This window comes from Trichomycterus rosablanca, chromosome 5 (genome assembly GCF_030014385.1).
Source record: "Trichomycterus rosablanca isolate fTriRos1 chromosome 5, fTriRos1.hap1, whole genome shotgun sequence".
Lineage (NCBI taxonomy): Eukaryota > Metazoa > Chordata > Actinopteri > Siluriformes > Trichomycteridae > Trichomycterus > Trichomycterus rosablanca.
The window spans coordinates 7,034,349-7,047,774 of NC_085992.1; the positions used below are offsets into that span (position 1 = coordinate 7,034,349).

Here is a 13,426-nt window from a genome sequence, read left to right on the forward strand (position 1 = left end):
ACCAGGCTACACAATATACCTTGCATGTCACTTTCAGCAGTGTTAACACTGATATACTAGAGGTCAATAACACTTATTAAATGTATCCTAGGTGTACATACTGTATAAACTATTGAATGCAAGTTTACAGTATGAACTGGTACATTATATGTACATTTATGCTAGCAGTGTTTACAACAGGATTATTAAACTGTGCTAGATTAAAATTGGGTTTGGGCAAAGAAACCCAGTTTTCCCAATATATATATAAATGGTTGTAATGTACAGTAAATGGGGAGGGGGGTTGTTTAATTGTGAACAGTGTAAAAGAAAACGAGTTTAATTTATGGCTCCTCTGAAACCGCAAATCAAGTCTCCTCACTAATATACATGTAAGTTAAATGCTTCATTATTTTGGTTATTTCCTACTTAATGTTTATGAAGACTGTAACCTGCCATTGCTCATAACAACTGCAAATTGTCATTGCTCATTACAACTGTAACCTGCCATTGCTCATTACAACTGCAAACTGTCATTGCTCATTACAACTGTAACATGCCATTGCTCTTATTAGCTAAAAGGGAACAACATTCTTATTTTTATTGTTACTGTGCCTTAATTTTACTGTAAAGCCGTTGCTTGTTTATGTTTTAGAAAACATAAAACACTTCTAAAACACTTTGCACAAAATGGTTAAGCATTATACTTTACATTGTTTTGCTTTGTAATGTGTTGTAATGTGACACCATAAAAGGGAATGGGTGTATTTTCTTTCTAATGATTATTGTTATAAATTTTTTATATAGTTTTGTTTTTTTTTTTACAATTTTTTCTTTTCATTTTATTGAAGTCTGTTGTTTACTTAAGATGACATCAAATACCTCAGGGTAAAAAAAGCTGGTCAAGTATAAGAATAAAAATTTCAGTTAAAAGAGCTCATATGTCTTCTTTATGTCAGAAATATTTTTTCAAGCTGCAGGAGTATACTGTATAAGCCATGTATTTTTTACATGGATTCCCATTTAGCAGTGATGTCTGCTTCATATGCTATTCATTTACCATTAAATAAGATAAACTAACTGAAAGGCATACTATGTTTTGTGGTATGTTGGTTGTATTATTGCAATAGATCAGTTAATCTCATGTGTTATCACAAATAACATCAGGGCAGCAATAATCTGCAGCGCTCGTCTTCAACTTGTGGCTGTGATGTTATTTGCTATAGTACACTTTCTCTTCTCTCATGCTCTATTGCTTAAATCTGAAACGTTTTTGTACAACATTCTTAAATATTTCTTTCATCCAAATGCATTCACTGTTTTTTGTACCGTAGTTGTAAATTCCTGTTATAACCTAATGTCACATTTCAATCATTTTACTGTTTTGGGCGGCACAGTGGGTAGCACTGTTGCCTCACAGCAAGAAGGTCCTGGGTTCGATCCCAAAGTGGGGCGGTCTGGGTCCTTTCTGTGTAGAGTTTGCATGTTCTCTTGGTGTCTGTGTGGGTTTCCTCCGGGAGCTCCGGTTTCCTCCCACAGTCCAAAAACATGCAAGTGAGGTTAATTGGAGACACTGAATTGTCCATGACTATGTTCGATATAACCATGTGAACTGATGAATCTTGTGTAACCAGCAACTACCATTTGTCATTAATGTAACCAAAATAATTCTAATAAATAAAAATAAATTTAATGTTTAACTGCCCTTAGGCGCACATTTACATAAATGTCTTTAGTTAATCGATTTTAGGTTTTTTTTTGTCAATAATGGAATTTTTTTGACATTTGATCCACAGCATATGTGCCTTGTGTGCACAAACAGTAACCCCTTATTATTCATTAACGTGCCTTTAACAGACCAATGCCCATTTATTAAGTATAACAATAAAAATAGTTTGAAATAAGATCTAAAAAGTAACTTAAGAATTAAAAATCTAACAAAACAACAGAGAACAACACAGTAAACATTACAAATGACGTTGGACCTTATTGCTGGGCGAAAGTGCGCATGCGCGTTGCGGCTGTATATAATTCGCGTCTGAGCGCTTCAGCACTGTCACAGTAAATTTCTCAAACACAGGTACAGTATCAGCTTTAAAACACTCACGTATGTTGTTTATTTATTTGATTTGGAATTCGACTTTGTATGACATTGTTATTTTAAAAGATGTGATTACGTTTGTGAGTTATTAGTTGAGTTTTGTGATGGTTAGTGATGCTGCGGTTGGATTCACTACAGGCTGTATATTTGTTGTTGGATGAGAGAATATGGCGGCGCCTGCATTGCTGATGGATTACATATGCGTTTTAGTACATTTATTCTAGTAAACTCTCCACAATATAACGTTATAAGAGTAATTAGTAATCTAAGTGTGACATTTAAAGTGTATTATGCTGTCATAAGCTGTTAGTGAGGCGGTTATTCAGTCAGCATGTTAAACTAGTGTGTGAATGTTGGCTAACATGAGATTAAGTTTAATCTGAACAGCATGACGTATTGATCCTGAAAACAAGCTAAATGTTTTATTCTATATTATTATTAAACTCAGTCTTATAATATCAGCCAGTTTTAGAATAAACTATTAGTTCTGAGTTGCATACACAGTTCAGCTTTGAACAGTTTATTGACTGACATGTGTATGTAAGATGTAATGCTTGTGTTTATGGCAGATTTCAACTCTTAAATCTTAAATGGCTGCTGGAGGCTTTTAGTTGTACAAAATGGACGTCTGAACGACTGGCCCTGTTGTGAGGACAGGGAAATTCTCCTGCACTTGCATCAGCTGTGCTTTAGGAAAACCAAGAATTTGCAAACACGCAGGAGCAGGTCAGGGTGTGTGGGACAGAATAATGAGCCCTGGCTGGACGTCAGTGTGGTGTCAGGTAGCATTGCTTAGAAATAATACTGCAAGCTTAATTATAATAAAATCTAAACATAAGCATGTAATGATCTCAGTTCAGTATTCACTCACTGATTTTGATGTGAAAATGCATAAGAATGGTACATGTATGAGCTGGGCTTTGGTTTCTGTCCTTGTCCATGGTGCTGTAAACACACTGCATCTTTGCTTCAATGCAGTGGTTAGACTGTAGCAAGCTGTTTTAACATTAAATGCCTTTTAAATGTTAGATTTCTAACATTTCTAACATTAGTTTTGACTAGTAACAACTGTATTTATCTTACTAGTAAGAACAGCAAGTTATCTTCTATTACATTTCAAACTTAGATGTCAAACTGCCTTCTAAGTTATGTGGAATGACAACACTGTACTCATCATTTGCACGGATATTATACAAATCCTAATTTATAATCAAAGCTATCTCTGCTTCGATTATGACCGGTAACAATTATATTTTACAATCTTACTAGTAAGAATAGCAAGTTATCTACTGTTACATTTCAAACTTAGAAGTCAAACTGCCTTCTAAGACATCTTAAATGGCATCACTGTACTCATCATTTGCAAAGTCACAAATCCTTATTTATAATTAAAGCTATCTCTGCTTTTATTATGACTAGTAACAATTATATTTTACAATCTTATTAGTAAGAATAGCAAGCAATCTACTATTACATTTCGACAAGTCAAACTGCCTTCTAAAATATCTCAAACAACAACACTGTACTCATCATTTGCACGGATATTATACAAATCCTAATTTATAATAAAAGCTATCTCTGCTTCGATTATGACTAGTAACAATTATATTTTACAATCTTACTGGTAAGAATAACAAGTTACATTTTAACAAGTCAAACTGCCTTTTAAGATATCTCAAATGACATCACTGTACAACTATTAACTGTATGACTAGTAACAATTATATTTTACAATCTTACTAGTACGAATAGCAAGTTATCTACTATTACATTTCGACAAGTCAAACTGCCGTCTAGGATATCTCAAACAACATCACTGTACTTATCAATTGCACGGATGTTATACGAATCCTAATTTATAATAATAAAAATTACATTTTTCAGATATCTGAATTATAGACATTGCGTGCATTAAGCCCTGCTGTATGCGCTGTCACAGGGTCGTCTTAACTGCAGCCTGCAGAATTTCAGGTGGCTAAATTTGCTGCAGCATTTTAAAAAATGTGCTAAAAACACAGGAATGTGAATCAGACTGTCCTGACATAGCGTACGGACCACTGATTTGTGACCGCAATCAAGGCCACGTGCTTACTTTAGTGAATTTGGCACAGCAAAAATATTATGCTCAAACTGCGTCTCCCCCTCTGGCTTTATCCTAACCCTTTTGGGTAGTCAAAAGTACAATTTTGGATATCCATAATTTTAAATCCAAAGTTTTAACTTCGTTTGACTTGCATTCAACATATTAACAATTTAATCTGCACTAGTAAAGTATAAAATATATTTAAGATATCCTAAATAAAGAGGAAATTGAAGATATGTTTAATTGGATTCATGACTAATCAGAACAAAAGGTGACATATTTTAGTTAACTTTATGACTAGTTCTAATTTAATTGTAGATATCTGAAATTTATGCTTAAGATAGTTAGAAGTTAAACGCAGATATTTGAAATAAAGCTTCCATACAACTTTATTCACACTAATCGAAATATACTCACTTACTCACTCACTCACTCACACTCTCTTAACCTCTTATCCAATTAGGTTTGGGACCGCCCTGCCTGGGGATCGAACCCATGACCTTCTTGCTGTGAGGTGACAGTGCTACCCACCGAGCCACCGTGCCTCCCTAATCAAAATATAATTAGAGATATTTCAAACTAGTATTTTGCCTAGTCTAAATATAATTAGAAATACCTTAATTCAGTCATAAATGAATTCCAGATATTTATAATGTAAGTCTGGTTACACAAATTAATGTTAAAACAACTTGCCAAGGGTGGTTCCAGTTTAATTATTAGTATCCTACGTCATTTGCATTTTAACCTTGTTAACATAGGTAGGCTTCTAGTAGCCAAACCTATTTAAATACATTTGCATTCATGGGAATTTGCAGACAGTCTTACCCTTTGCCTTGTCAGTATTTTGAAAACAGTCATCCAGGAGCAATTAACCATTTGTAAATAATGTTTTTAAGTTGAGGGATAATTTACTGCCTTTAAATTAGGGATGCACCGATCCGATATTAAGATCGGATATCGGTCCCGATATTACCAAAATGAGATGGATCGGATATCGGATAATCAGGCCGATCCATGGGTCCGATACGTTCACATTAGTTCGTTTGCGACGCATGCTAAGCCCATACAGGACGCGCTGCTGACATATGGCGAATAACACAAACAAAAAGAGCAACATGGAGCGAGCCAAAGAGTCAGCTGCATGGAGGTATTTCACGCTTGCTATGCTAACAAGTTCGATGGCAACATGTTTATTACTCATGTTTAGCTGCTATATTTTATTTTGAATTACTGTTTGCACTAAATATTTACGGATACGTTTATTTGAAAAAGTTATTTAAGCTACTACTGTTTTTCTCATTGTCAGCAGCCACATTTTGGGTGTGTTCGAAAACCTAAGGAGCTGCCTTGCTGTCTTACTGTCTACATGGATTGGATCGGTATCGGAACTGAAAAAGTTGGATCGGTGCATCCCTACTTTAAATGTACTTGTGCTCACTGGGATGACAACAATGTCAAGTTGTATTGCTAAGCTTAAAATGGCTCCATCCAATTCCATGGACTTCTACAAAGAGTCGTAAGAGTAATGTAATAGCCTGCAACATTTGTATTTAATGCTATACTTGTACTCTTATATTTTTAGAATTCAGGCATTGTTGCATCTTTAACAATCTAACCAGGGATGGGGAAGGAGAAGCTCCACATCAACATTGTGGTCATTGGCCATGTTGACTCTGGAAAGTCCACAACCACTGGCCACCTCATCTATAAGTGTGGCGGGATTGACAAGAGAACCATTGAGAAGTTTGAGAAAGAGGCTGCTGAGGTAGTGCGGCTGTGTAATTATTATTATTATTTATTTTAAATGAGATAACTTGTCTGTTGTGTAATATAATGTACTGGATTTTACATTCATACATGGTAGTGCTTATCCTGACATGTCATTTGATTATGTTATATTATAACTGTTTTAGATGGGTAAGGGGTCCTTTAAGTATGCATGGGTGTTGGACAAGCTGAAGGCCGAGCGGGAGCGTGGTATCACTATTGACATTTCCCTGTGGAAATTTGAGACAAGCAAGTACTATGTCACCATCATTGATGCTCCTGGTCATAGGGACTTCATTAAAAACATGATCACTGGCACCTCCCAGGTAAGTCTTTAAAGTTTTGTTGATCTTTTAAATCTACATTTGTTGCTTTGGATAAAATGTAAAAACCACAAGGTCTAGTGGTTAGGGATGTAACGATACACTCTACCCACCATGCGATGCTATTCACGATACTGGGTTTACGATAAGATTTTTTCCTGATTTTTCAAATTAAGACAAAGTTTTCTTTTATTATTTCTCTTAAAATAAAATACTGTATTTGTGCTTATCTTTTATTTATCTAAATAATGAATTCCCTTTTATTTCTGAGGTAGGTACAAACTATGCCAAATAATGCTTATTGTGTAAAAAAAATTAAATTTGAATTTTAAAACAAATCCAACATTATATAAATAAATGAATAATACAAATAAAGAAAGTATCCTCACATAAATACATTTGGCTGGAAAATCCCCTACCTGGCAACTTCGTGAAGTGCTGTCAACCAGGCGAGGTGAATAGCGCCAGCGCCCTCTGCTGTTTAAAGTGAATATTGATTCATCCTATATTGATTCCACCACACAGAATGTATGGCTGGCTGAGCTCATAAACATTAGTTCAGCAGCACGCTATTCAACTTTTTATCTGTTAGTGATTTCTTTGATTTCCAGCATCAAGGTAAAATGGATAGATTTCAATGAAAGTACACTTCATTAATAAAAGTATTTGTTGGTGTTTTGTTTTTCTACTTCAGGCTGACTGCGCTGTCCTGATCGTGGCAGCTGGCGTCGGAGAGTTTGAAGCTGGTATCTCTAAATACGGCCAAACTAGAGAGCATGCACTACTGGCCTACACACTGGGTGTCAAGCAACTTATTGTAGGCGTCAACAAGATGGATTCCACTGAGCCCAACTACAGCCAGAAGCGCTATGAAGAAATCGTTAAGGAAGTCAGCACTTACATCAAGAAAATTGGTTACAACCCAGAAACCGTGCCATTTGTCCCCATTTCTGGCTGGAATGGTGATAACATGTTGGAGGCCAGCCCCAATGTATGTGCACCCAATCACAACCAATTACTATTCATCAAAATACAATTATTATTAATGTTGTTGTTGTTATTATAAGTACTAATTCATCTTTGACAAATCCTCTACTTAAAACTTGGCTACAGCAGTTAAAGGCGTGGTCAGTGATTTTCAAGCCAAAACATTTTGTCATATCCTATTATGAAAGCTGCCAATCAAATCTATTCTCGGAAATATCAGGACTTGTGGACTGCAGGCTCTGTAAACTGGAAAAAAACATGTGGACCATCAGTATCCAATCTTAAACAGCATTAGTGCATGTGTAGTATGGACTGTGGATTAAATGAAACATTAAAGGAACTGGCTGTACTCTTCAAATGTTAAGTTTGTAAACAGCTAGCTTTAGCTCATTTTCAACACATTTCTGATTAATATGAAAATAATACTTTCATGTTTTTTGTCATTTTTCAGATGTCTTGGTTTAAAGGCTGGAAGATTAACCGTAAAGACGGCAGTGTATCAGGAACTACTCTTCTGGAAGCTCTGGATGCGATCCAGCCCCCAAGTCGGCCCACTGATAAACCACTCCGCCTGCCTCTGCAGGATGTCTACAAGATCGGAGGTGATTCATTCAGCAAGAATCTGATTCATTCTTATCTGATTTATTATTGATTTAATTGTTTAAGTAACCAAACAGTTAAGTAAAGCTGAATAGGGCCGCTCAGGTGGAGCAGCGGTAAAAAGAAACGCGCTGCAACCAGGGCTGGATTCTGAGAAGCGTCGTATCGAATCCAGCCTTGCTTTACCGGTTCGAAGCTGAGTGGCTATATGAGCAACGATTGGCCGGTTGCTCATGTGGGGGGTGGGACAAAGAACCGGATGTGGGTCTCTCTCTGTCAGAATGCGGTTGCATTCTCTGCCGGCTGATTGGAGGCGCTTACACAGAGATGGGAGGGGGTGCACTTAGGGTGTGTCTCTCCGCATGCAACGCTGGGTGGCGCCAAACTCGTCCATGTGTGGGTGGCAAAGATGCATCTGGCTGCTGCTCGTGTTTCGGAGGGGATACGGGTTAGCTTCAATCACCTCCGTCAGGGCAGGGTTCGGCATAGACAGAGAGGAAGCACGATGCTAATTGAACAATTGGATGCGCTAAAAAGGGGAGAAAAAGGGGTAAAAAAAAAAAAAAAAAAGGAAAGCTGAATAAAATTTTTTATTAGGTATTGGAACTGTCCCTGTGGGTCGTGTGGAGACTGGCATTCTGAAACCAGGCATGGTGGTAACCTTTGCCCCCGTTAATGTAACCACTGAGGTGAAGTCTGTGGAGATGCACCATGAGGCTCTGTCTGAAGCCATGCCTGGAGACAACGTGGGTTTCAACGTCAAGAACGTCTCTGTGAAAGACATCCGTCGTGGAAATGTTGCAGGGGACAGCAAGAATGATCCACCGCAGGAGGCAGCCTCCTTTACTGCTCAAGTAAGCTCATTTTGTGCTGCCAATTTACCCCAAATCATCTTCATTATTGCAGCTTAATGCAGGTTTTTGGTGAATTATTGGTTAACAGTGACTGTACAGTTATAATTAAGTCTACTTTTTTCCACTAGGTGATTATTTTGAACCATCCAGGCCAAATCAGTGCTGGTTATGCTCCAGTGCTGGATTGCCACACTGCACACATAGCCTGCAAGTTTGCTGAGCTCAAGGAGAAGATCGACCGTCGCTCTGGTAAGAAGCTTGAGGATAATCCTAAGAACCTCAAGTCTGGAGATGCCGCTATTGTGGACATGATCCCTGGAAAGCCTATGTGTGTGGAGAGCTTCTCTGAGTATCCCCCACTTGGTAAGTGCCTGAATTTTGTCCCAATTCACAATGATATTCTTGTCCAAAACAGGTGGGTTTGCACTAGGCCTTGGGATGGATTGGTATCCTGTCCGGAACTACCGCAATACGTTTAGCTAGAGCGTTTAATAATTGCTAATTACATCGATCAGCCATAACAATAAAACCACCTCCTATTACTCCTATTACACATCTATTACTCTGCATGCTTTGTTAGCCCACTTTTATGCTGTTTTTCAATGGTCAGGACCACCACAGAGTAGGTATTATTTGGGTGGTGGGTCATTCTCAGCACTGCAGTGACACTGACATGGTGGTGGTGTGTTAGTGTGTGTTGTGCTGGTATGAGTGGATCAGACACAGCAGCGCTGCTGGAGTTTTTAAACAACAGCGCCCCATGGGCAGCATCCTGTGACCAATGATGAGGGTCTAGAAGATCAACCCAAACAGCAGCAATAGATGAGCGATCGTCTCTGACTTTACATCACACACAAACACACCACCACCATGTCAGTGTCACTGCAGTGCTGAGAATGATCCACCACCTAAATAATACCTGCTCTGTGGTGGTCCTGACCATTGAAGGACAGGGTGAAAGCAGGCTAAAAAAAGGTATGTAGGGAAACAGATGGACTACAGTCAGTAATTGTAGAACTACAAAGTGCTTCTATATGGTAAGTGGAGCTGATAAAATGGACAGTGAGTGTAGAAACAAGGAGGTGGTTTTAATGTTATGGCTGATCGGTGTATGTAGGTTTAACCTATTAGCTGTGCTCTGTAATAACCTGCCACTTCTGTCTTAATACATTTCAAGGTAAAAGTTTGTTTTTTACTGATTAGTTATTTTGAAAGAAGAAGTGTTGACTGGGATGTTTACATTTCAACACTGAGAATAAATACAGAAACTCAAAGTAGTTGATTAATGTATTGAAGTCACTAATGTAGAAAAATATCTGTGCTGTGTGTGTTGTACAGGGCGCTTTGCTGTTCGTGATATGCGTCAGACCGTGGCTGTCGGTGTGATCAAGGGAGTTGAAAAGAAAGCTCCGACCGGTGGCAAGGTCACCAAGTCTGCTCAGAAAGCCCAGAAGGCCAAATGAATTTTGTGTTTAACTGCCAACTCCAGAGTCACATACAGCAGAACAGAGGTCATCCAACGATATCTGATTGGCTGCCTAAACTCTATAGTCAGAGACTGCTTAATTATTCCAATGCATCGCAAAAGCATCAGAAGGAAAAAAAAATACAAACTATGACTTGTTTGACTTGCATACCATCTTAGTTATTGGTAATATTAGCTTCTTACCATCTGGAATGTGATTTTCCTTTTTTTAAAGGTTGGGTTATGATTATAATACTATTATAATTGAAACTAAGTGAAATAATTGTAAATTCACTTAGTTCCATGAAACACCTTGACAGTGCGGCTTGGACACATCGGTTCATCACTGACGATGTGTCCAAGCCGCACCGTCAAGGTGTTTCATGGAACTAAGTGAAATTACAATTTCTGAAAGGAAATGTTATTCTGACCTCTCTTACTCTGGAGTGCAGTTTCACTCTGGTTCTGACACAGTTGTCTTGCTATTGTTATGTGTTCTCAGAGTACTGCTGTGTTTTTTAGTTTCTGCACTAATCTATCGTAGTGGTCTCTAGCTTTGGTGCACTGACTGAACCTCTAAGCACTTTGATTGGCGTTAAGCTGGTACTGCACATGCACTTGTTAACTTTAATTGGCTCTAGCTTATGCACCTTACTGTTTAAAGTTTTGAAATGTTAATGCCACATTAAAGATAATCCTTTCAACATCCATTCAGTTTTAATTGTTTGATTTTTTAATTAAATTGATAAACTGGGTTCAGTGATAAAAGTAGCAGTAAATCTGTATACCTAATATGTAACACAGCTCTAAGGACTGCATGCTGGGGCTCTTCAAGTTTTACAACAGTAAAACTCCCATTGGTCTCTAGATGGCACCATAACACAGTGGTTCCTAACCGTTTTAGTAATTAGCTGGGCCTTCTCACAATTACAAGGTTACAGTACTGGCTAACAACCTCTGGCCTAAGAAAACGATAGTGCTGGTAATTAGTAAGAAATATATCTGATGTCATTCTGGACAATAATATTGATTTTATGTTGTTGACTGAAACTTGGCAGCAACCAAGTGAATTTCTAGCACTGAATGAAGCCAAACCTTCTGGGTATCAGTATGTTGATAAGCCAAGTACTTCTGGTCGTGGATCCTACAAGGTCATTTGAATGCCTTGCTCTAAAAAATAGCTGAGTCCTCACCTCTGTTGGTCTTACCGTCCAACTAAATCTAACTCACTTTCTCCTCTGTTTTCCTCAGTGATAGTGCTGGGTGATTTTAATATTCACATTGATTCAAATAAGTGTATCCATGCTGTGGATTTTCTTAATTTGCTGCACTGTTATGATCTCACCCAACATGTAGCCACTCCCACTCACAATAAGGGTCATATCCTTGCGTTTCTTTGTACCACTCCCTGTGTGTCTCCCTCCAACCAGCATGTTACTGATTATCATATTTCTGATCACAGAGCAGTTCTTTCTGAACTATCATTAATCTCACATTCTAAAAGAACACACACTCCTCGTAGCATCACTTTCTGGAATATTAAAAAAGTCAGTCCAACTGCTCTTTTGAACACCCTTTACCAGTTTTCACTCCCACTGACCTTTCAGCCACATTCAATCAGAATGCCCCTCTCCAGACACAGGTTGTGAAATTCCATCACCTTGCCCCTTGGTTTACTCAAGTGCTCAGGTATACTAGGTTTGAGTTGCCCCCAGCCAGGCAGCCAGGGTCCTTTTTGTGGGGAGACTGCATGCTCTCCCTGAGTCCAAGTTGGTTTTCTCCTGGTGCTTAGTTTTCCACCCACAAGTCCAAAGACATGCAGTCAGGAGCTATAAATTGCCCTAACTGTGAGTGTGTGTCTGCCCTGTGATGGACTGGCCACCCACCACAACCCTGACCAGGATAAAGCCATCACTCTGCATCCTGGTCAGCCCAGAGGACCTCATCCACATCAGCTGTGATGTTCTCCCTGGCCAAGCAGGTTTGGGGTTAATACACTTTCATTTATTAAATTTATGAGGAATATGGTGGAAGGTACAGTAACCGCACTACAAAATGTGGTGTTACAATTCTTGGTGAACCAGTCATGGACCAGACTAACAGGTATGTGATGTATTAAATCAACACCAACTGGTTTATCATGTCTTGAGTGCAGCGCTGATCGAGGGAAAGAGCAGCGATGTTATTTTTATGCTCTGGCGAATGACTGAAGTTTCTTCCAACTGAGTTTTGCACAGGTACAATATGAGTTAGAATGAACTAGTAATCAGTGTGTTGGTTTTTGAAAGCCAGTGTTTCTAGGTGACCAAAGTGTGCTCAATGATGCAATGTGTTCAGGGATTTCCAAATTTGATTCAGAATATTTGAGTGAGAACAAATGGACTTCTGATAAGAATTTAGCAGTTTGCAGTCATATTGTTAATACATGAGCTTATCTTCAGAACATTGTGTGTAGTTCCCTTGTATACAATGGGGAAAAACTAATGAGAGCACAAAAAGAACAGCTTTCAGAGGTTCAGAGCCCTTTACAGGTTTCTGAACCACTTGGTGTGAGTTGAATCACACAGACAGTAATGTACAACAAAACAGAACTGTGTCTGATAGGCAAATGAAAAGTGAAACGTGAAAGTGAGAAACTTCAAAAACCAAAAACTGTACAGATTTGAATTCCAGGTGGTAGAGAACAAATGTGGAATTCCCTCTGCTAGTCAGTAAGGTGGGTGATGCGATAAAACTAATCTGAGTACTAAATAAACTTACTCAATGTAACAGTGTGGCAGCAATTTAAGAACAGTAAACAGAATTCAGTTCAGATATAAGGTACACATATGAGGCAGCCAAGCTCCCAAAGTGCAGGGTGCTATATAGTGTCTACAAAAATGTACTTAAAAGAAATATAAGAAATTAAATTATATAACAATGTTACTGTGTTCAATGCAAGACAAACTAAAGAGGTGATCAGTGTACAGTAACCATCAGGCAGATACTGCATAGTAGCACAGAGGCTAGGGTTGCCAACTTTCAAAACTGGAAATAAGGAACACCCTGGGTTGGCGGGTTGGCGGACGGCATAGGGTGTGGGTTGTGATGGCGGGTGTTTACTTGAGCGGGAGCGGGGGGTAGGTGGTTAGGGTTGCACCTATAAAAAATATAACGGGTCTTACACCATCATAGGAACATTATCAAAATGTTTTATTTAGGCTGTTTAACATTTATTATTTTCATTCTTTATAATAATAAATCAGAACCATATTTTAGGTAAAACAA

The 13,426-nt window shown here is 38.3% G+C and overlaps 1 protein-coding gene across 4 annotated transcripts; it reads left to right on the forward strand.

Moving 5' to 3' along the window:
* The first annotated feature begins 2,014 nt into the window (after positions 1-2,014).
* eef1a1a (eukaryotic translation elongation factor 1 alpha 1a) lies at positions 2,015-10,869 on the forward strand. Of its 4 annotated transcripts, XM_062995585.1 has the most exons (10): positions 2,025-2,059; positions 2,650-2,862; positions 5,470-5,587; positions 5,746-5,928; positions 6,077-6,256; positions 6,948-7,244; positions 7,692-7,842; positions 8,438-8,694; positions 8,823-9,057; positions 10,033-10,869. In XM_062995585.1, exons 4-10 carry the CDS (start codon positions 5,785-5,787, stop codon positions 10,155-10,157), a joined length of 1,389 nt encoding a protein of 462 aa, XP_062851655.1. In that variant the 5' UTR covers positions 2,025-2,059; positions 2,650-2,862; positions 5,470-5,587; positions 5,746-5,784; the 3' UTR covers positions 10,158-10,869. The 4 variants fall into 4 exon arrangements, with proteins under 4 accessions (XP_062851657.1, XP_062851655.1, XP_062851656.1 ...); XM_062995586.1 differs by lacking the exon at positions 5,470-5,587; XM_062995587.1 differs by lacking the exons at positions 2,650-2,862; positions 5,470-5,587 and having other exon boundaries at positions 2,015-2,059.
* Positions 10,870-13,426: the final 2,557 nt, after the last annotated feature.

What these genes read in the sequence shown, in the direction of transcription:
- eef1a1a (XM_062995587.1), top strand. Translation starts at nt 5,785, where the DNA reads ATGGGGAAGGAGAAGCTCCACATCAACATTGTGGTCATTGGCCATGTT. An exon ending in CAGCCTCCTTTACTGCTCAA is followed by an intron (nt 8,695 to 8,822) that starts GTAAGCTCATTT and finishes TTTTTCCACTAG; the next exon opens with GTGATTATTTTGAACCATCC. An exon ending in CTCTGAGTATCCCCCACTTG is followed by an intron (nt 9,058 to 10,032) that starts GTAAGTGCCTGA and finishes TGTGTTGTACAG; the next exon opens with GGCGCTTTGCTGTTCGTGAT.